This window comes from Erinaceus europaeus, chromosome 6 (assembly GCF_950295315.1).
Source record: "Erinaceus europaeus chromosome 6, mEriEur2.1, whole genome shotgun sequence".
In the NCBI taxonomy this organism is placed as follows: Eukaryota; Metazoa; Chordata; class Mammalia; order Eulipotyphla; family Erinaceidae; genus Erinaceus; species Erinaceus europaeus.
The window spans coordinates 68,009,725-68,032,956 of record NC_080167.1 but is presented as its reverse complement, the minus strand read 5'-3'; the positions used below and the strand labels follow the sequence as shown (position 1 = coordinate 68,032,956).

The window sequence follows — 23,232 nt, the reverse complement described above, 5'->3', positions numbered from 1 at the left end:
CCAGCTCCACCCACTGGGTGACCTTATTTTTAGGACCCTTAGCCAGGAAGTGCCCTAAGAAAACGACATCCGGTGAAGCTGATTGGATCAGACTGGAGGCCCTGGCCCCGGGTCCTGGACCAGAGGTCCGGCCGGCCGGCCAGGCCCCGCCCACTCCCCCAGGTGTCCCCTCCCGCCACTCAAGGAGAGGAAGTGACGCACCGGAAGTGCCTCTGCTCCCCTTGCAGCGGGGGGACGGCGTCAAACCCCCAAGATGGCGGCGGCGGCGGCGGCGGAGGAGCGGATGGCCGAGGAAGGAGGCGGCGGCCACGGTGACGGCGGCTGCCCGTCGGCCATGGGCTCTTCCCAGCGGCTGCCCCCGCCGCCCCCGGCCCAGCCGCCGCCCCCGGGGTCCCAGACGCCCCCCGCCCCGGCGCTGGCGGCGGACCAGATGCCCCCAAACAACACGCTGGTGGCGCTGCCCATCGTCGCCATCGAGAACATCCTCAGCTTTCTGGCGTACGACGAGATCAGCCAGCTGCGCCTGGTGAGGCCCCGCGCGGGCTGGGGACGGGCGACCCCCGGGGACCCCCAGCCTCCCGCCCCCGCCCGGGCGAGGGGTCGTGGCGGCCGACCAGCCCCCCGGGCCGCCGCGTATTGTTCTCGGGCCGCCGAGTGTCGCTGCGGCGCGGCCGGACCGGGCGTCCCCAGTCTGGGGGGGGGGGCGGGTGTCAGCTTGCGCATCCCGGGGGTCCCACCCGGAGCGCGGCACCTGCCGCTCGGCCGCGCCAGCGCCCAGCACCCAGTGCCCAGTACCTAGTACCCAGTACTCAGCGCCCAGTACCCAGCGCCCAGTGCCTAGCGCCCAGCACCCAATACCCAGAACCCAGCGCCCAGTACCCAGCGCCCAGCGCCCAGCGCCCAGTGCCCAGCACCCAGAACCCAGCGCCCAGCTCCCAGCGCCCAGCACCCAGCACCCGCCTTGGGGCGGGCGGGCCATAGGGCGGGGGCTTGGAGACCTTGGCGATCGCAGTTCGGTCCTGATGGGCTCGGGAGGGGAAAGCTGCGTGTAGAGAGCGAGCTTTGCGGATGAATGGAGTGGGGCTGCCCCGGGGACTGGCCGGACTGATCCTGGAGGGCTCGGTGACCGGCAGCAGGCAGGTCGGCTGAGCTTCCTTGCAGCCCATCTCGTCTTCCTCCGGGGGGTAAGGAGATGGAAAGAGGTGGACATTTTGACGGGACTCCAAAGCCGAGCCTGTTGGAGAAGCTGAAGCTGCCCCCTCGGATTCCTTTCTCTCTCTCTCTCTCTCTTTTTTTTTTTTAACCTTTTTCTCTTAATTTCTTATTGGTTCTTTTTTTTTTTTACTTATTTATTTTTTAATATATATATTTTTTAATATTTTATTTATTCCCTTTTGTTGCCCTTGTTGTTTTTTATTGTTGTAGTTATTATTGTTGTCGTCGTTGTTGGATAGGACAGAGAGAAATGGAGAGAGGAGGGGAAGACAGAGAGAGGGAGAGAAAGACAGACACCTGCAGACCTGCTTCACCGCCTGGGAAGCGACTCCCCTGCAGGTGGGGAGCCGGGGGCTCAAACCGGGATCCTTACGCCGGTCCTTGCGCTTTGCGCCACCTGCGCTTAACCCACTGCGCCACCGCCCGACTCCCTTTTTACTTATTTTTAAGAAGACAAAGACATACTTCTGGTGGTGCACCGTGTTGTTTTTCTCTTTTCAGTCAATGGGCCGCAGTTTGGGTGAACACCTCTGAGTTTTATTCTGTTGGCGTTTTGTTTTTCCTTCCCCCAGAGCACCGTGCAGAGCTGGGGTTCATGGTGGTGCAGAGGATGGAACCTGGGACTTTGGAGCCTCAAGCATGAGAGTCTGTCTGCATAGCCATGACGCTTATCTACCCTTGCCCTCACCTCTTGGTTTTTGTGTGTGTGTGTGTGTGTGTGTGTGTGTGTGTGTGTGTGTGTGTGTGTGTGTGTGTTTTAAACGGTTTTAATCGCACCTTGGAAAGGAAATCGTACTTTAAAGAAAATACCTCCTACATATTCATTCAAATTATTTTTTGCCCCCAACCCCCACCCCCATCCCAGTCAACTCGGCAGTTTAACGATGCCACTCTGCAGGATGGGAAGAGTCTTCAGTTGAAAAGTGACACCTCAAAACTGAGTGTCCCTGAATTTCCGAAACATGTCACTCTGGAATGTCATGCAGAATCTTAAGTATCCCCACAAGCTGTTTTAAAGAATGACGTGGGTTTTTTTTTTTTTAATCAAGATTCCTGAGGTACATTCATAGTGTCAGGAAATTGGTTCCGTTATTTGCTCGGACTGAGCTTTTCGTGTAGTGTTTTTTTGTTTGTTTTTTAATGGTTGAAATGGTCAGTTTTACTAAGTATTTTTTTTGTTAGTTATTTTAGTATTTGTTTTAATTTCCTTACCACTTAAAATATAAATTCACTGGAAGGAAGCACAGTATCTGACGGTGCTAAGATAATCACCAAGCCTCTGGAGTGAAGTCAAATCTTCATTATTTTTAACCGGAGCACTGCTCAGCTCTGCTGTCTGGTGGTGTGTAGGGACTGAACCTGGCTTCTCAGAGCCTGGGGCATGAAAGTCTTTCTGCATTTCTGCTAAACTATTTTCCTAACCCAGATTAAAGGCTTATTATGAGGCCTGGGCTAGGGGAAACAGCCAGTTCTCGAGGACAAAGTTAAAATAAATTCCACTGTATGATTTCCTGTTAATAAGTGGCATCTCTTTCAAGTGAAATACTTAGCGGCATCGATGATTTTAAAGTAATTATTTTAACCTTTGAAGGGCACAAATGTGTGGCTTCCAACATTTTTCTTAAGAAGTCCCTTATTACCCCTCTCTCCAAAGATTCTGCTTACCTGCTTTATTTCCCAGGGGTTTTTTCCTTGTTCAGTGGTGGTGAGCTCATTTCTTGTTCTATTAAGATTGATAGATAAATTCTCCGATTACGTGGATTAGCTTGTGTGGAGTTTTGGAGTGTCTGTTTTTAGACTCTGGTTTGTTCTCAGGTACACATCCAGTAATAATTGTGACACATGCTCTTTCTTGCCACTAGATGTCAGCATTAGTTCATCAGTTATGATCATTTTAATGAAATTGACAGTCTAGTCTCCTACGGTGTTTCACTTGCCTTTTCAGGTAGACTTGGAAAAATCATTTGCTAAGAGGTGGAGGAACTTTATGCTACTACCAGGCATATAAGCTACACAGTTGCTTTTATTTAAGCATTGATTTAAGGCACCTTTAAGACTGGTTGTGGTTGGAAGGGAGTAGTAGTAAGAACAAAATTAGTTTTCAAAAAGCTCATTGCCGTTTGTCTGGTGGCAGGTGAGCTCAGGTGCTTGGTGTTTCTGGTCTTTTTTTCTTTTTTGATATTTATTTGATCCCTTTTGTTGCCCTTGTTTTTATTGATGTCGTTGTTGGACAGGACAGAGAGAAATGGAGAGAGGGGGAGAGAAAGATAGACACCCGCAGACCTGCTTCACCGCCTGTGAAGCGACTCCCCTGCAGGTGGGGAGCCGGGGGCTCGAACTGGGATCCTTACGCCTGTCTTTAGTCTTTGCACCACCTGCGCTTAACCTGCTGCGCTACCGGCCGACTCCCAGGTGTTTTCTGGCCTTCTTCTTCTTCCTTGCTTAATTAGGACTTCAATTACCACTGTTAGCGCCTAAATTAAAGGACAGCTGCATGATTCATGAGCTTACTAGTCTGCATTTTCTCTAAAATAAGCACTTGAGAATAATTACTCTCTTGTCTACTTATTTTTTTTGTTGTGTCCAGACTTCTGGCACTATGAATCCACTGCTTTTGGCAGCCATTTTTCATGTTTATTGGATAGGACAAAGAAATTGAGGCAGGGGGAGTGAGACAGAGACACCTGCAGACCTACTTTACCGCTTGTGTAGTGACCCCCACCGGTAGGTGGGGAGCTGGGGGCTGGAACCGGGATCTTGGCGCAGGCCCTTGCGCTTCAAGTTAGCTCTTAAGTCAGAATTGCTAACATAACCTTTTCGTATTTGTATGTTGTAGTTGGTAATAGTTTTTTTTTTTAATTTCCTGTTGCCATGAATAATAGAAAATTGACTCTCTAGTCCAGCTACTTTCTTTTTAAAAAATATTTTATTTATTTTCCTTTTTTGTTGTCCTTGTTTTTATCATTGTTGTGGTTATTGTTGTTGTTTTTGATGTTGCAGTTGGATAGGACAAAGAGAAATGGAGAAAGGAGGGGTAGACAGAGAGCGGGAGAGAAAGACAGACACCTGCAGACCTGCTTCACCGCCTGTGAAGCGACTCCCCTGCAGGTGGGGAGCCGGGGGCTCGAACTGGGATCCTTACACCGGTCCCTGCGCTTTGTGCCACCTGCGCTTAACCCACTGCGCTACAGCCCGACCCCCCCCCCCTTTTCTTAAAGGATTTTTATACTGTATTTAAAAAAAACACAAAATAAAAAAAAAGAGCAGTGAGCATCTGTCTTAGAAGTCCTGCCCAGAGCCTCTGAGCCCAGCAGCTGGGCTCATGTCTTTCCCTTGCTTCTTGCATCTAGTCCTGCTACTTCCAAGGGAGTATCCACATGTCATCTTACCTTATGTTCCCACCATTCACTTTGGCTCCAGAAAGAGGCCCAGAGCCTGAAAATCCTGCTTACATAGAAATAGCCTGTTAAATATTTAACTCTTCCCATATATTTAAGTTTTTTTTTTTCAGCTGAGCACAGCCTTTGAAATGACAAAAGCTGCACTTTGAGTTGTTTTTCCAATAAGTCAGACCAGTCTTCCTTGATGCAACATGACAGTGCCCCTGAGCTCCCTTCAGGTATGACAGTCTGCGGAACGAGTGACAAAGGTTGAGAAATGTCCTCCGCCCAGCGAGAGAGCAGGTCAGGGCTGACTCGGACTTGTGTTCTCACTCGCTGAAATAGGAGTACGGAAGATTTTTTTCAAGAGCTATTTTAGAAAGATCCTATTAAGTTTTTTTTCCCCTTACACAATTTGCGCTGTACTAGGAGCGTTCTGTCTTTTTTCTCAGAACATCGATAAAGCATACACTTTTAAAAGTTGCCCATCATAAATTTAAAAACTCGGGAGTGGGACAGTTGGGCTTAAGCTCAGGTGGCGCAAAGCACAAGGACCGGTGTAAGGATCCCGGTTCGAGTCCCTTGCTCCCCACCTTCAGGGGAGTCGCTTCACAGGCGGTGAAGCAGGTCTGCAGGTGTCTGTCTTTCTCTCCCCCTCTCTGTCTCCCCCTCCTCTCTCCATTTCTCTCTGTCCTATCCAACAACGACGGCATGAATAACAACAACAACAATAACTACAACAATAAAACAACAAGGGCAACAAAAGGGAAAATAAATAAACTTAGAAAACTCGAAAAGATCCGAGAATGCATGGCATGTGCGCCCTTGCCTGGCAGAATAAGACCACCATCACATGCATTGCTTCTGGAGAACTTGGCCATGTGCCACGAGAGAGTGAGTGTCCAGATAGCTTGGCCTCAGAGCCCCTCAGGCAGGCCTCCAAACAGACTCCCCAGGCCCCCATGAAAGCAGCTCCTCTGTGTTATTGTGTGGGGTATGTCCTATTACTGTTTGTCATCTTACTGATACTTACTTTAAGGGCGGTTTATCCATTAGTAGATTCTGGTCAGTAACTTCAGAGACAGAATTCGCACAAAGCTCCCGGATGACAAAGGCAGATAGTGGATTGGGGGGCGGGTATTTCTCAAGCAGTGAGCTTCTCTCCAGGTTTTAAAAGCAAACTAACTTTCCCAGCGGGGACAGAATGATGTATAATATAATGAAGTAGTGGGAGAGAGGCGACTAACGGGATTAAGATTAAATCTGGAGGTGTGGAGTTTTAGACTCTGATGACTGGTAACCTGATTCTCTGTACTTCCCGCCTTTTCATTTCACAGACCAAATTGAAGAGTCTTTTTTCAAATATATGTGATTGATTTGTCTGAATGAAAGAGAGCTACAGAGAGGCCCAGCGCACTGCTCAGCTTTGGGCTGTGGTGCTGGGCGTTGACCCTGCAGCCTCAGCCTCCAGGTAAAATGAAGAGACTTTGTAAGAACCTCCAGGGTTGATAAGTTTTGGAGGCAGAGCAGTAAGGCTGTTTGAAAGAAAAACAGAACTTTCTTTTCTTTTTCTTTGTTGTTTTTTTTAATATATTTTTTAATTTCCTTTTTGTTGCCTTTTTTTATTGTTGTTGTAGTTATTGTTGTTGATGTCGTCGTTGTTGGACAGGACAGAGAGAAATGGAGAGAGGAGGGGAGACAGAGGGGGAGAGAAAGACAGACACCTGCAGACATACTTCACCACCTGTGAAGCGACTCCCCTGCAGGTGGGGAGCCGGGGGCTCGAACTGGGATCCATGGGCCGGTCCTTGTGCTTTGCGCCACGTGTACTCAACCCGCTGTGCTACTGCCCAACTCCCTCTTTTTCTCTCAAATACAAGATATGATGGCTACACGGTATGTCCTTGTAGAGCTCGCTCACATTCACCGAGCTGCCTTCAGTGCAGTGGGGGCGAGGCTCGGCCCTGGGTCACACACTGTCCGGCTGAGTCGTTCACTGGTCTGAGTGAGTGGTGTATTCTCACAGTGCTGAAGGAAACACTGTCTTAAGAGCAGGACCTATGCGTGTGAATCCAGCTTCATAATTTTTAACACTAGGAGCAGAAAATACCCTCTTGACAAAGGTTTGTCCCAGCCACATCAGACTTGTTTCCAAACATTGCGGGATCCAGTCACATGGCTCTTCTTCTGCCTGCAGCCTCCTTCACACCCTTCAGAAAAGATGTGAAGACGTGTGCCTTCAAACACATCTCAAGGGCTAGCACCGCAGAGATTCAATGCTAGACTTTTTGGAATTATCTTGGGACATGCCAGTTTAACTCCACAAGGGTGAGGAAATTCCCTTTCATCAAGATTTCTTTCTTGCTTTCTTTGTTATTGGATAGAGACCGAGAGAAATTGAGAGGGGAAGGGGAGATAAAGAGGGAAAGAGACCGAGAGACACCTGCAGCCCTGCTTCACCACTCTTAAAACTTTCCCCCTGCAGGTGAGGACCAGGGGCTTAAACCCAGGTCCTTGCACACTGTAGTATGTGTGCTTAACCAGGTGCACCACCACCTGGCCCCCTATAAAATATCTGTTTACTAATAGAGGGAGAGGGCTGGGGAGACAGCATAATGGTGATGGAAAAATACTTTTAGGCCTGAGGCAGCAAAGGGCCTAGGTTCAGTCCCCAGCACCACTGTAAGGCAGAACTCGGCAGGCTTCTGGGGGTGGGAGGAGGGGAGGGAGGGAGCAGAGAACAGCCACGCGTCACTGGCAACAATCCAGGACCAAATTCAGGACTTCTTGCTTGTTAAATAAGTCCATTGCTCTAGCCACTGCTCCACCTCCTAGGCCACTCATCCTGATTTTTTTCTTTTTTAATATCTTCTGCTCATATTTTCTTTTTTTTTTTTAATTTTTATTTATTTATTCCCTTTTGTTGCCCTTGTTTTATTGTTGTTATTGATGTCGTCGTCATTGGATAGGGCAGAGATAAATGGGGAGAGGAGGGGGAGGCGGGGAGAGAAAGACAGTCACCTGCAGACCTGCTTCACTGTGAAGCGACTCCCCTGCAGGTGGGGAATCGGGGGCTTGAACCGGGATCCTTATGCCGGTTCTTGTGCTTTGTGCCACGTGCGCTTAACCCTCTGCGCTACCGCCCGACTCCTTAGCATTGCATTTTATAGTCAAATTTCTTAGTTTACTTTCACATCTTCATAACTTTGTGGAAGAAGGAATATAAAGGTCTGCCTTCCTTCATTCATTCATTCAATGGGGGGGAGTTCACAGTACAGTTGTTGGGAGTCAGGCAGTAAGTAGCACAGTGGGTTAAACGCAGGTGGCGCACAGCGCAAGGACCAGCGTAAGGATCCTGGTTCGAATCCCCGGCTCCCCACCTGCAGGAGAGTCGCTTCACAGTGAAGCAGGTCTGCAGGTGTCTGTCTTTCTCTCCCCATCTCTGTCTTCCCCTCCTCTCTCCATTTCTCTCTGTCCTATCCAACAATGATGACATCAGTAATAACAATAATTACAACAATAAAACAAGGGCAACAAAAGGGAATAAATATTTTTAAAAAAAAAAACAACAGTACAGTTGGTGAGACATGAGTGAGTTTTCTCATCTCTCCCATGATAGGTGTCTGCAAAGACCTGCACCAGCACCCCCAGCCCTTCCCTCTCCGACTCTTCCCTCCCCCTCCTCGGAGTCCTTTGCTTCAGCACAATACACCTGACCCTGTCCACGTTTGACCTGTGTGTTTCCTCTCTCTGTTCTTGTTTCTTGAGTTTTACCCAGGGATGAGATCATCCCAGATTCATCCTTCTCTTTTTGGCTTATCTCACTTCAGATAACTCCTCCAAGCTCCATCCAAGAAGAGGTGAAAGGAATTTCATCATTCTCAACAGCTGAGTAGTATTCCATTGTGTATAACTTGCTCAGCCACTCATCTGTTGTTGGACACCTGGGTTGCTTCCAGGTGCTGGCTATTACACATTGTGCAGGTGTACACACATCTTTTTGGATGGGTGTGTTGGGTTCCTTAGGATCTATCCCCAGGAAAGGAATTGCAGGATCATAGGGCAGGTCCACTTCTAGCCTCCTGAGGGTTCTCCAGACTGCTCTCCACAGGGGTTGGGCCAGTTGACATTCCCACCAGCAGTGCAGGAGGGTTCCTTTGTCCCCACAACCTTTCCAGCATTTGTTGTTGCTGTCATTTGTGACATTCTCACAGGGGTGAAGTGTGGTATCTCCTTGTCTTTATTTGCCTTTCTCTAATGATAATCTGTGACTTGGAGCATTTTTTTCATGTCTGTTGGCTCTTTGGGTCTCCTCTTTGGTGAGTATTCTGTTCATACCCCTGCTCCACGTTTGGATAGTTTTTTTGTTTTGTTTTTTTCCTACATTTGATGAATTACTTATTTTTACCAGAACACTGCTCAGCTCGGCTTATGGTGGTGTAGGGATTGAGCTTGGGGCTTTGAAACCTCAGGTATGAGAGTCTCTGTATATGGCCATTATGCTGTCCCCCAACCCCTATGAGCTCTGTATATAATTTGGTTATTAGCCTTTTGTTTGATGAATGGCATAAAAAGATGTCCCATTCCACAAGGAGTCTCTCTGGTGGTGGTTCCGCTGGCCATGCAGAAACTTTTTCTTTTCTCTCTCTCTCTCTCTCTCTCTCTTTTTTTTTCCCTATACCTTTTACAGGTCCTAGAAAAGGATGACAGAAGACCTAGTGGGGGTTGTATTGTTGTGTGGAAAACTGAGAAATGTTATGCATGTACAAACTATTGTATTCATTATCAAATGTAAAACACTAATCCCCCAATAAAGGGGAAAGTTTGTAAAAGAACTAGTAACAGCTGTAGAAACTTTTTAAATTTTGATATAGTTCTGTTGGTTTGTTTTAGTTATTGTTTTCCTTGAGATTGAACTTGAGTCTTGATGGTTTTGACTCTTTTTATTTTTTTAATTTTTTTTTATTTTCCCTTTTGTTGCCTTTGTTGTTTTTTTATTGTTGTTGTAGTTGTTGTTATTAATGTCATCATTGTTGGATAGGACCGAGAAATGGAGAGAGGAGGGGGAGAGAAAGACAGACAGACACCTGCAGACCTGCTTCACCGCCTATGAAGCGACTCCCCTGCAGGTGGGAAGCGGGGGCTCGAACCGGGATCCTTACACCGGTCCTTGCGCTTTGTGCCACATGCACTACCACCCAACCCCTGATAGTTTCGACTCATACTTCTAAATCCTTGATCCATTTGGAGTTTCCTTTTGTATGTGGTGAAATGTAGTGGTTCAGTTTTATTCGTATGCACATTTCAACCCAGTTTTCCCAACACTATTTGTCGAAGAGACTCTCCAGTGAATTTTTGGGGGCTCTTGTCAAAAATAAGACGGCCATAGGTGTGGGGGTATCTTGAACTTTCAGCATCTACACAGTTAGAATTAACGTCCAGGTCAATGACTGAGTGCTTGCAAAATTCTCAGGGATCAAAGAGCACAAATATTGTGCGGTGGGTTTCATCAACAAGAGGAGGACACAAAGGATGTCTTAAAAATAAGTTGATGGTGGTCTGGGAGGTGGCACAGTGGGTAAGGCACCAGAATCTCAAGCATGAGGTCCTGAGTTCGATCCCCAGCAGCACATGTGCCAGAGTGATGTCTGGTTCTTTCTCCTATCTTCCTCATTAATAAATAAAATCTTAAAAAAATAAGAGAAGGAGCTCATGGGAGCCGGGCGGTAGCGCAGAAGGTTAAGCACACTTGGTGCGAAGCACAAGGACCGGCATAAGGGTCCGGGTTCGAGCCCCGGCTCCCCACCTGCAGGGGAGTCGCTTCACAAGCGGTGAAGCAGGTCTGCAGGTGTCTGTCTTTCTCTCCCCCTCTCTGTCTTCCCCTCCTCTCTCCATTTCTCTCTGTCCTATCCAACAACAAACAACAACATCAATAATAACTACAACAATAAAACAACAAGAGCAACAAAAGGGAATAAATAAATAAGTAAATATAAGTTGATGTAAGCGCATGTAGCTCAAAGCGCAAGGACCAGCATAAGGATCCTGGTTCGAGCCCCTGGATCCCCACCTTCAGGGGAGTTGCTTCACAAGCAGTGAAGCAGGTCTGCAGGTGTCTTTCGCTCCTCCTCTCTGTCTTCCCCTCCTCTTTCCATTTCTCTTTGTCCTGTCCAACAACGATGACATCAATAACAACAACAATAATAACTACGGCAATAAAACAAGGGCAACAAAAGGGAAAATAAATATTTTAAAAAATAAGTTGAAGTTTTCATGTTAATACGAAGTTAAGCAAATTTTTAAAATTTTTTTAATATTCATTTATTCCCTTTTGTCACCCTTGTTGTTTTATTGTTGTTATTGATGTCGTTGCTGGATAGGATAGAGAGAAATGGAGAGAGGAGGGGAAGACTGAGAGGAGGAGAGAAAGATAGACACCTGCAGACCTGCTTCACCACCTGTGAAGCGACTCCCCTGCAGGTGGGGAACCGGGGGCTCGAACCAGGATCCTTACACCGGTCCTTGTGCTTTGCGCCACGTGCACTTAACCCGCTGCGCTACTGTCCGACTCCCACAAGCAAAATTCATGTATTTGAACCCTTTCTGTGAAGTACCTTTCTGTGAGTTACCAAGTCATTTAACATGCTTTGTTTCATCTAATGCTGATTATGTCCCTATGAAGTGGATTCTTCTTACATTGGGGGGTGGGGGGAGCAGCAAAATAGCTCACCAGAATAGTGGTTGGTCACGCACAGGACCCAGGTTGGAGCCTGGCCCCTAACACTTTGGTGGGAGCTTCAGGGATATGGTGTCTTTTCATCTAAAAAAGATGGCCAACATCAGGATGCTAGCCAGGCTTCCCTGGATTGAAGACCCCACCAATGTGTCCTGGAGCTCAGCTTCCCCAGAGACCCACCGTACTAGGGAAAGAGAGAGGCAGACTGGGAGTATGGACCGACCAGTCAACGCCCATGTTCAGCGGGGAAGCAGTTACAGAAGCCAGACCTTCCACCTTCTGCATCCCACAATGACCCTGAGTCCATACTCCCAGAGGGATGGAGAATGGGAAAGCTACTGGGGAGGGGATGGGATATGGAGATTGGGCGGTGGGAATTGTGTGGAGTTGTACCCCTCCTACCCTATGGTTTTGTTAATTAATCCTTTCTTAAATAAAAAAAAATTTTTTTAAATAATAAATAAAAAAGTTGGCCAAGAGCAGTAATGCCCTCCTTTTGGTGGTGACAAAAAAAAGGTATGCATAGAGACTGGACAGGGCCGGGTGGTAGTACACCCACTTAAGCACACACAGTACTAAGCACAAGGACCCATGCAAGGATCTGAGTTCAAGCCCCCTCACCCTATCTGCAGGGGGCTTGCTGCACAAGCAGTGAAGCAGGTCTGCAGGTGTCTGTCTTTCTCTTCCCCTGTCTTATCTCCCCCTCCTCTCTCAATTTCTCACTGTCCTATCCAATTAAATGGAAAAAATGGCCTCCAGGAGCAGTGGATTCATGGTGCTGGCACTGAGCCCCATCGATAACCCTGGAGGCAAAAAAAAAAAAAAAGGGCACAAATTGGGGTCTTCTGGCTCTGGGCCTGTGCTTTTCTTCTGTCTAACCACTTTCGTGAAGATGGCATGATGGTATCTCGCAGCGCCTTGGCCCAGTGAGCACCACAGAGTTCACTTGTCCCACGGTTTTGTGTCAAGCCCTTTGACTGCTTTTCTGATCTTTAGGACTGTGGTCACTGGCCAGGATGATGGGGGTCTGTATTCACAGTGTCCAGCGAATGCCTAAAGTAAAGGAGCGATGTGCTGTTTGCTGACGCACACTCGTTTCTGCAGTGCTGCAGAAGTCACGGGGGCCATTCTCCTGTCTTACTGGCTCCCAGGTCTGGCCAGTGAGCTGGGGAACTGCCAGTGCAGACAGCTCCCAGCCGTCGGTTCAGAGCGTGAATGTATTGTCCGTGGCCAGTTTGACTAGCGCTTTTTCAAATCCTTTCACCTCTTCTCTCCCCATAGGTTTGTAAGAGAATGGACTTGGTCTGCCAGAGGATGTTAAATCAGGGATTTCTAAAAGTAGAGAGGTACCATAATCTGTGTCAGAAGCAAGTTAAAGCACAGCTCCCGAGGTATGTAGCAGTGGAGATACTGTATGCTTGGGGCTGTTTGTTTCCTTTGTTGGTGCTTTAATCACATTGAGCGAAGGGATTGCAGCATGTGACTTTTACTCTGTTCACATTGCAAAGGATATGAGCATGAAAGATAGCCCTGCTCAGCTCTGGCTTCTGGTGGTGCTGGAGACTGAACCTGGGACCTCAAGTCTCAGGCATGAGTCTTTTGCAGAACCGCTATGCTGTCTCTCCAGCCCAAGGATGGTATTTCTACCAATGAGTTTGAGTCTCAGCTGGGTATTCACAAGCAAAATAATGAAGTTGGGGACCAGAGAGAGAGAGTGCACAGGATTGCGTGTGAGAGGTCCGGTGTTTATCCCTAACTCTGCCAGAATAGTGCTCTGGGGGGCTGGGGCTGGCTTGGGGGGCAATGAGGTTGGACCCCTTACCGCTACCTCCCTGGATAGTTCTATTTGCTAAGTTTTCTGACTAATGATAATGGTTTTCAGAGGATTTACCAGTAGGTACTAGTCCATGGCATGGATCGATCTCTGGACAGAGTCATTTATCTATCATTAGAGTTAAATTACAACTTAATTTTTGGTTTCCAAATTAAAATGTAAATGTTAAGACTGTTCTGGGTTTTTATTTGTTATTGGATAGAGACAGAAATTGAGAGGGGAGGGAGAGAGACACCTGCAGCCCTGCTTCACCACTTGTGAAGCTTTCCCCCTGCAGGTGGGGACCAGGGGCTCAAACCCTGGGCCGACGTGCACTGTAGTGTGTGCACTTAAACAGGTGCCACCCCCACCTGGCCCCAGTGTTAGACGGTTTCATTAAAGCTTTTTTGACTAGTGAACACTTTTGTCCACCGCCTTTCATTAACGGTGACTTTGTTTTTTCAATGACAGGAGGGAATCAGAAAGGAGAAACCATTCACTCGCTCGCCACGCGGACATCCTTGCCGCTGTGGAGACGCGGCTGTCACTACTAAACATGACTTTCATGAAGTACGTGGACTCCAATCTCTGTTGCTTCATCCCAGGAAAGGTGAGGCAGAACTGCCCGGGTTTGCACACTGTAAGGAAGTCTTCACGCTGTTGAGAAGTTTCGTAATTATCCCTGCTTCTCAGTAAATGCATCACGTCTCACACGATGTAGCACTTGTGTGATCGTCATGTTCAACAGTCTGTGTGCTTCCCCACAGACCCCTGCTTGGAGTTCTTCAGAGGAAGTTCTCACAAGTTTTTGAGCTTCTGCTCTTACTTAAGGTGCCCAGGATGCACCAGTGGATGAGAGATCTTGTCCTTGTTTAAGAAAAAAGCAAAACAAAACTTTTTCAGAATTATTATTAGTGATTTAACATGGATTTACAAAATTATGAGATAACGGGTATAATTCCACACGGCTCCCACCACCAGAGTCCCTCCGTTGGAAACTGGTGGTTCTGCCAAGCTCACAGATACCGGCTAACTATTATTTCTGTTAACTATCTGTTGTCTATATTGTTGCCCATTTTTTCTGCTGGTCCTGCCTTCTCTTCCTTTAAGTCACACCTACGCCTATCACTCCTTCTAAATGTCTCTCCTTTTTCCTTCGTCTCTTTCTGGGTCCTGATAGAATTGGGATTCAGAGTCATCGTCCCCTAACATTTCTCTCCTTTTGGGCATATAGACCAAAATTCTTTTTTGGGGATGCATAAGGTGAGAGTCGTCCCTTCTGTAAGTTGCTTTTCTGTTGGATGTGGGTGTTGGCAGGTCAATCCATGTCCTCTTCTCCCTTCTCCTCTGCTATTCATTAAATAAAGACAGAGATCAAGAGTGAAGAGGGAGAGGCCTGCAGTGAGTGCAGTGGCTGACCTCTTGCTTTAATAAGTTTTAAAACCAGTCATGAAGATTTTTAAGAAGCAAGCCAAAGGGGGTTGGGCAGTAGTGCAGCAGGTTAAGCGCACGTGTCACAAAGCGCAAGGACTGGTGTGAGAATCCTAGTTCGAGCTCCGGCTCCCCACCTGCAGGGGAGTCGCTTGACAGGCGGTGAAGCAGGTCTGCAGGTGTCTATCTTTCTCTCCCCCTCTCTGTCTTCCCTTCCTCTCTCCATTTCTCTCTGTCCTATCCAACAACAACGGCATCTATAACAACAATAATTACAACGACATGGGCAACAAATTAAGCCAGCCAAAATATGGAGAGAGTTTTAATTTCTTTACTGGGGGATTAATGGTTTGCAGCTGACAATAAAATACAATAGTTTGTACACGTATAACATTTCCACATAACAATTCAACCCCCGCTAGGTCCTCCTCTGTTATCCTGTTCCAGGACCTGGAACAACCACCACCACCACCCCTGTCCACTTTGGTGCAATACAGCAGCTCTCTGTGTGCTACGATATTAATAGATGAGTTGTTTGCTGCGTTTCCCCCAGACTTTGAGCTGCTGCTAGAAGCGATTGCTGTTTGGAGCCTTCTGTACACAGAGCGCGCTCGCAGCCTGGCTGGCTGACTGGCGGCAGCGCCATTATCCCGGCCCCTGGTGCTTTCCTCCCCTTCGACGAGTGGCCCGTTAGTCCCTCCTGGCCCAGTTTTGCCCTTTTTGAGTAGGACAGCTGTGTCCAGGAAGCTTTCTCTGACCTCCCTGCTTAATAACACTTCTCCCTGTTGGCACTGTTTCCAGTGAGTCTGTTCTTTGTCTAACTTCATGGGAATAAGTAAGGATCTTGTGAGCTATGTTCAGTGTTCTCACCGGAATACTTAGAGTATCTCGTACATAGTAAGAATTCGGTAAATGTTTGAGTAATATTGATCTTCCAAGCTAGCTCACAGAATTGTAAGGCAATGGGAAGATAGTACTGTTTTTCAGGTTTTTTTTTTTTTAATGTTTTATTTATTAAAGCCATAAATTGAGGGGGGTGGGTGGGGATAGGGTGAGAGAGTGGCACCTGTAATATTTCTTTGAGATTACCATGCCAGGAGATAGCATAGTGGTGATGTGAACTTTTTTTTTTCATTCCCTTTTGTTGCCCTTGTTTTATTGTTGTAGTTCTTATTGTTGTTATTGATGTTGTTGTTGGATAGGACAGAGAGAAATGGAAAGAGGAGGGGAAGACAGACACCTGCCGACGTGCTTCACTGTATGTGAAGTGACTCTCCTACAGGTGGGGAGCCAGGGGCTCAAACCGGGATCCTTCTGCCAGTCCTTGCGCTTTGTGCCATGTGCGCTTAACCCGGCGTGCCACCAACTGGCTCCCGTATTTCTGTCTTAAGATCCCAGGTTCAGTCCCCATCACCACTGTAAGCCAGAACTAAGCCAGTACTCTGATTAAAAACTAGATGTTTCTGTAATAGTCCCTAATTTGGTGGTTCAGTAAGTTGTTACTGAAAGTGTGTTATTTATTTTTCTGAAATGAGATCAGAATCTGGTAGTCGTACCTGAAATAAATATCACTTAACCACTTGAGCTTTGGGGTTCTGCCTTTGGCTTCACATTCTGTGTCTTCTTTTTTTTTTTTTTTTAACCGGAGCACTGCTCAGCTCTGGCTTATGGCGGTGGGGGTTGGGGGTTGAACCTGGGACTTGAGAGCCTCAGGCGTGAAAGTCTCTTTGCATCTTTGCATAACCATTATGCTGTGCCCCCACCCACATTCTGGATCTTCTTTATTAGTGGGGGTCCTTGTAGGCCGCCATCTGCTGAGCCCCGGCTCCCACCCGCATGTCCCATGTAGCTGCCGACCAGTCCTCACAGCTCCTCTCACTTTGGCCTGCGTGTACACCGCAGCAGCCCACCGAGGGGCCCCTCTGTGTTTGACAAGGACACATTTGGGTGGCTTCATTTTGTCAGGATTCCTAAAGCACAGAGGATACCAGACTGGCCGGGGTCATCTCACTGCACTGAGAGCCTAAGATGCGCCCGGCGCCGTGGGGCTGGCCTGGTGCCGTTTGCTGAATTGCGATGGTTTGGTTGATGAACCTGCAGTTCTCGTGAGGTAGACTAGATGCCTGGCGACCCAGGAGGTGGAATGATGGCTGAAGCGTTGGGCTCTCACACGGGGGTCCCAGGCTGCATCCCCAGCATCAGCGTGCCAGAGGGATGCTTCTGTCCTCTCATTGTCGTTAATAAACCTTTAAAAATGTGTGATTGGGTGTGTGTGTGTGTGTATAGATATCTATACCACTCAGATTGTAGGCCTTTAGAGAGAGGAATGATCTTGGGCGGGGCTAGTTTGCACAGTGGTTCTGCAGAGAGACTCTCATGCCTGATGCTGCAAGGTCTCGGGTTCAACCCCCCGCACCACCATAAGCCAAAGCGAGCAGTGCTCTGGTAAAAGAGAGAGAGAGAGAAAAGATCTTCAGGTGTCTAGTGAAACCAGGAGAGGATTGAGGCTAGAACCTTACTGTTTCCAAGAGTTGTGAACCAGGGTGGCAGAAGCTGTGTCTTGCCTATTTTGTTAGGCCTGTGTTTGCCCATTACGATTATTACAGTGTAAGGAGACCTCTCGCTACCCTTTGAGACAGGAAAAAAGTGACATCTGAGAAAGCCTGGCTTCACATCCATAGCAAGTCTTTAGGGGGTGGGGGAAATCAGTGCATTAACACAAAAGGGAAAGAAGTCAGGCTGAGTTTGTGGGTTTGTGGTTAGAAAGAAGATTCCGAGTGGAATTCTGTCGGGAGGATTAGTATAAAATGGATTTGCATAACCCCTCCCCTGCCTTGTCCACATACACGATTCAATTCTTAGTTTCGTTCTCTTAAGTTAGCTCATTTATGTAACCCTTTTTGCCTCAGTTACTTACTCCCCCCCCCCCGTTACCTGTGATTTCCCTCAAGGGTTTTTGGTTTCTTCCGTGCTGACTCCTTAGTCTCGACACAGCACCTGATACAGAAAGGTGTGCGGTGGTGGCGGTGTTCTCTCTGGCCGGCGTACCAATTAAACCTTAGCCTTGGAGAGCTCGACAAGGGCCGCAGGAACCACGTTTTCCGTCGCTCTTTCCTTCTTAATGGCAAGTGCTCAAGCAGATGTGTCATTTTAGGTGATCGATGAGATTTATCGTGTGTTGAGATACGTCAATTCCACCAGAGCCCCTCAGCGAGCTCATGAAGTTCTTCAAGAGTTGAGGGACATCTCCTCCATGGCGATGGAGTACTTTGACGAGAAGATCGTCCCGATTCTCAAGAGGAAGTTGCCGGGTTCAGATGTCTCTGGGAGACTCATGGGCTCTCCTCCAGGTACTTGGCCTCTGTCATCTGCTTGGCTGTTACTAACATTCGCACGCAGTTGTGCTTGTGTGAGTTTGTTTGTTTTGTCTAACCAGTTACCTTGAACTTCTCTGTGTCCCAGAATATGACTGCATCATCATTTCTAACATAAGATTGGATGTAATTTGTGTAACTGTCTGACTTCTATTCAGCTCCATGTGTGTCTTGAGTTTTGCAGTTTTTTTTTAAGAATTTTTTTTATATTTATTTTATTTATTTATTCCCTTTTGTTGCTCTTGTTGTTTTATTGTTGTAGTTATTATTGTTGTTGTCGTTGTTGGATAGGACAGAGAGAAATGGAGAGAGGAGGGGAAGACAGAGGGGAGGAGAGAAAGACAGACACCTGCAGACCTGCTTCACCGCTTGTGAAGCGACTCCCCTGCAGGTGGGGAGCCGGGGTTCGAACTGCGATCCTTATGCCGGTCCTTGTGCTTTGCACCACCTGCGCTAAAACCCGACTCCCAAGTTTTGCAGTTTTTAACCTGCACTCTGAAGAATGATCTCGTGGGGAGTCAGGCGGTAGTGCTGTGGGTTAAGCGCACGTGGCGCAAAGCGCAAGGACCAGCGTAAGGATCCCAGTTCGAACCCTGGCTCCCCACCTGCAGGGGAGTCGCACAGGCGGTGAAGCAGGTCTGTAGGTGTCTGTCTTCCCCTCCTCTCTCCGTTTCTCTCCTGTCCAACAATGACAACAACAATAATAACTATGACAATGAAACAATAAGGGCAACAAAAGGGAATAAATATTTTTAAAGTATTTTTAAAAAGAAACATTAAAAAAAAAGAATGATCTCATGGCTAAATCTTTTTATATAGTTTTTTTTTTTTAAGAGTACACCTACGGATATTGTATATCCATACAGGTCTTGATATAATAATCATTATCATCATCAGACAATTAAATATGCCAAATAAAAGCAAAAGTGAATCTTCATGGAACTGTCCACTGGGTTATTTCAGCCCCTGGGTCTGCCTTCTCTCTCTCTCTCTCTCTCTCATTTTTTCCTTTATTGGGAGGTTAATGTTTTACAGTCAACAGTTAAATACAGTAGTTTCCACGTGTAACATTTCTGTTTTCCGCATACTACTCTAACCCCTCCCCCTGCCCTCCTCCGCCATCAAAGAATATGTTCGGTCCCAAAGATCTTTACCTTTACCTACTGAAAGACAAAATTGTCAGCTCTTGTATACCAGGGAAGAAATTTTGTGAAGCTTTTATCTTCTTTTGTTTTGTTTAGATTAGTTAGTTCCTGGGTGACTGTCTGCAATCTAATCACAAAGCATTAACTAGCTGTTACTTCTTCAGTACCTACTATGCGCACAGGACTGTGCGGTGTCCTGTAGAGACTGAAAAGAAGTCTCTGATGGGTGTCTGCTCTTCGTTTGTTTTTACCTCTGGGGCTCGGTGCCTGCACTGGAATCCACAGTTCCTGGAGACCCATCTTTTTTCCCTTTTTGCTGCTGCTGGGTCGGACAGACAGAACTGATAGAGATGGGGAAGATAAAGGGAGAGAGGGAGTTGGGCCGCAGCGCAGCGGGTTAACCACAGGTGGTGTAAAGCGCAAGGACCCACATAAGTATCCCGGTTTGAGCCCCTGGCTCAAACCAAGAGAAAGACATTTGCAGACCTGCTTCACCGCTTGTGAAACTTCCCCCTGCATGTGTGTGGGGGGGTATCTGTTAAGGATCTTACTGTTTGAAAGGTGAGACATGCTTGGACTCAGCTTGTCGTGGGCAAGGAAATACTTTAAAGGAGTGTGCATTAAATGCTCCATCAAGGGAGTCGGGCGGTAGCTCAGCGGGTTGAGTGCACCTGGTGCAAAGCGCAAGGACCAGCATAAGGATCCCAGTTCAAGCCCCCGGCTCCCCACCTGCAGGGGAGTCGTTTCACAGGCGGTGAAGCAGGTCTGCAGGTGTCTGTCTTTCTCTCCCCCTCTGTGTCTTGCCCTCCTCTCTCCATTTCACTCTGTCCTATCCAACAATGATGACAACAATAACAACAATAATAACTACAACAATAAAACAACAAGGGCAACAAAAGGGAATAAATAAATAAATAAATATTTTTTAAAAGTTGGGGAAAGCTAGGCCGAGAACAAGGATTGGTGGATCAGTTGAGGAAAATAGTGTGGTTGTTGAGGTTCACGAAGAGAAGATTATCCTGCTGGGCTTAGGGTCTGAAAGGATCCATCTAGTCTTTCTAGAAAAACTCCCAACAGATAAGGTTGTTTTTTTAATAGGTTGATGGTTTCAAATTTTTATACCTGTGTCTTATTCTTTTATTATTATTTTTATTTTTTTAAGATTAAGAGAGAGGAGGGGGAGAAAGACACCTGCAGACCTGCTTCACCGCCTGTGAAGCGATTCCCCTTCAGGTGGGGAGCCGGGGGCTCAAACCAGGATCCTTATACCAGTCCCTGCCTTTCACGCCACATGAACCCACTGCGCTACCACCTGACTCCCTTTATTATTTTTTAATTAAGGTAGAGAACGAGAGAAATAGGGCAGGGGGGTAAGAAGAAGAGACCCTTGCAGCCTGCTGCACCCCTGGTGAAGCTTCCTCCCCCTGCAGTTGAGCCAGAGAGACACTTGCAACACCGCCTCAGTGCCTATGAAGCGTGTCCCCCGCCGGCGGGGACCAGGGGCTTGAACTGGTTCCTTGCACATAGTGATAACGTGCACTTCACCAGGTGCGGCCCTGCCCGGCCCCTTGACCGTTTGTTTTTAACCTTTCTGCCCTTCAGTTCCAGGACCTTCTGCAGCCCTGACGACAATGCAGCTCTTCTCCAAACAAAACCCTTCAAGACAAGAAGTCACCAAACTGCAGCAGCAGGTCAAGACTAACGGTGCCGGTGTGACTGTCCTCAGGCGTGAAATCTCCGAGCTCCGCACCAAAGTGCAAGAACAGCAAAAGCAGCTGCAGGATCAGGACCAGAAGCTGCTGGAGCAGACCCAGATAATAGGCGAGCAGAACGCACGGTTGGCAGAGCTGGAACGCAAGTTGCGGGAAGTGATGGAGAGCGCGGTAGGAAGCTCGTCGGGGGCTGGGCAGAACGAAGAGTCGCCTCGAAAGCGAAAAAAGGCGGCCGAAGCCATAGACTCCCTGAGAAAGTCCAAGCGTCTCCGGAACAGGAAGTAAGTGGAGCGTGGGCCTCGCTCCAGAGGAAGCCTTTGGCTTGGTCGCTTCTGCAGCCGGGCTTATCGGGACGCGTGAGCAGCGTGTGCGCCCCGTGGCTGCCCGGCCTTCAGGACACAGCCTCAACTTGAACTGTCACAGCTGGGACATTCTCTTCCTGCTTCTCCTGGTTGAACCGATGCACAGAATCTTTTTACTTTGCAATAGATTTGTACTAACCAGACCTGTTCTATCATGTTTTGAGGAGTTAACTTTTTGTTGTTGCTGTTGTTATTGTTCTCTGTGCAGATAATGTTTAAAGGAAATTTATTTGTTTCTGCATATATGCACATGATTACATAAGGGTCTTCAACCAGTCTCGACAGACTAGAAGTTAAGTTTAATACAGAAAATGTCCTGTTCACTTGAAAGAAAAGATCTACTTTTTAAAATGGACGGTATCTTGTTTTAAAAAAGAGAGAGAGAGAAAAGGAAAATGTTGGCTTTTTGTTATAAGTGACCTTTGTCTGGAATGTCTGAAAAGTCGTCAATGCTTGTTGGTATCGAAGTCCCGGGCAACTTAAACGGACTTCCGTAGTATTGACCGTAGAGGGGCCTGTCCAGTATTGACTCTATATTTTTATAAACTGCTGGCAAGGGACGTACCCGGTTGTTCTCTACGTGTTTCCAGTTTCTCTTTGGGGGCCACGTCCTACATTTGCACGGATGGATGCATGCATTGCCTAGTCAGCTCACTTTAAAAAAGCTCTTGCACTGGTATTAGTCTTGAACCTCTAGACTTCACTTCCTAGAACAGCGTCTTAGTGTATGTAAGCCGCTTAATATCTTCCAAACACAACAGCTTGCCTCTGGCGGGGGGGGGGTTTGTTGGTCCACTTGTCCTCCGCTTTTATAGGAACGATAGAGCATTAAGTCCTCTCCCCCCACCACTTCCCCTGGTCTCTGGTTCGGGCACACTGGCTAAGACAGAGCCCCCTATTCCGGGGCTCCTCGTATCAGTGTCAGACCCCTGGTAACGAGTCCTCTTCCATCCTCACTGCTGAGTGTGCTTGTCATCGACCAGTGTGGTGATGAAGTAAGGGGTGCAGTTTTGCCACGGAGAGAAAGTTCAGTGAAGGTTATACCATGAAAGGAAAATAATAATAATAATACACACACGCATTTGGATCATTTCATTGCTGGGAGATGACCGGAGGGAAGGAAGCCTTTTTAATATCCAAGCTTCCCTTTCCCTCCAACCTTAAACAAAAGCTTTAATTTTGTTTGCACTCCTGTTTCGAGCTTGTAACTGGAAAGCATGTCTTGCACTGTTCAACCTTCTGAGTGGTCACTTTAACAGCCTCCAATTCGTATAACAGTGGCCACTTTCCCCAGTTGTATATTTTTGAGACATTTAGCTACTTACTGTCCTAGTGTCATTTTAATGTACTAAATTATGTCATTATTATTTCCCTGTTAAGTTCTTTAAACAGCTGTTGCCTTGGGCTCCAGTTATTTAAAATAAACTTAGGAGTAATACAGAAAACTCTCCCTTTTCCAGGTGAGAGTTGGACACCTGTATAAAATTTAAGGTTTTGGTAAGTACCTTAGTTGATGCAAAGCACAAAGTTGCCACTATTTTTCCGTCCAACATGACGTGGAAACGCGTCCTTTCGATCAACTTTGCTCAATGAAACTTCTCTTCCTCATTTTTTTTTTTAAATGCTGTCCTTAGATCTTGATCAAGTCTGTGTTTAACTTTTGTTTTCAATGAGAAACCATAAAGTAGCATCCAAGTTGTTTGGTGGTTTGTTGAGAAGGCGATTTCAAAATAAACAGTTTCCAAAAAAAACGTCTTGTCAGCGAAGGTTATCCGTAGAAGCCCCCATGGGGTGGGGGTGGGGGTGGGGGTGTCACTTTCTCTGCAGGCCTCACCTTGAGAGTCATGGGATTCAGCATGTTGTCAGAGCAATGGAGGAGGCCTGCTGGGATACTCAAGGCTTTTAACGTCTGCTTCCTTGTTTCCGGGAAGGCCTTATTGAAGTAACAAAGCACCGTCCTCAAGCATCAGACAGATAGAACCTCAGATTATTCCTCTGGTAGTTGTTAGTGAATTCTTTAAAGTTCCTTGGGTTTGTTTTAAAACTACATTTCCATATCCTTCT

General features: G+C 47.2%; 1 protein-coding gene across 1 annotated transcript; it reads left to right on the top strand.

The window, feature by feature from the left end:
- The first annotated feature begins 212 nt into the window (after nucleotides 1-212).
- On the top strand, nucleotides 213-22,922 carry FBXO28 (F-box protein 28). Its single transcript, XM_007530170.3, has 5 exons — nucleotides 213-526; nucleotides 12,613-12,722; nucleotides 13,616-13,754; nucleotides 17,730-17,925; nucleotides 20,697-22,922. Exons 1-5 carry the CDS (start codon nucleotides 254-256, stop codon nucleotides 21,089-21,091), a joined length of 1,113 nt encoding a protein of 370 aa, XP_007530232.3. The 5' UTR covers nucleotides 213-253; the 3' UTR covers nucleotides 21,092-22,922.
- The last annotated feature ends 310 nt before the right edge of the window (nucleotides 22,923-23,232 follow it).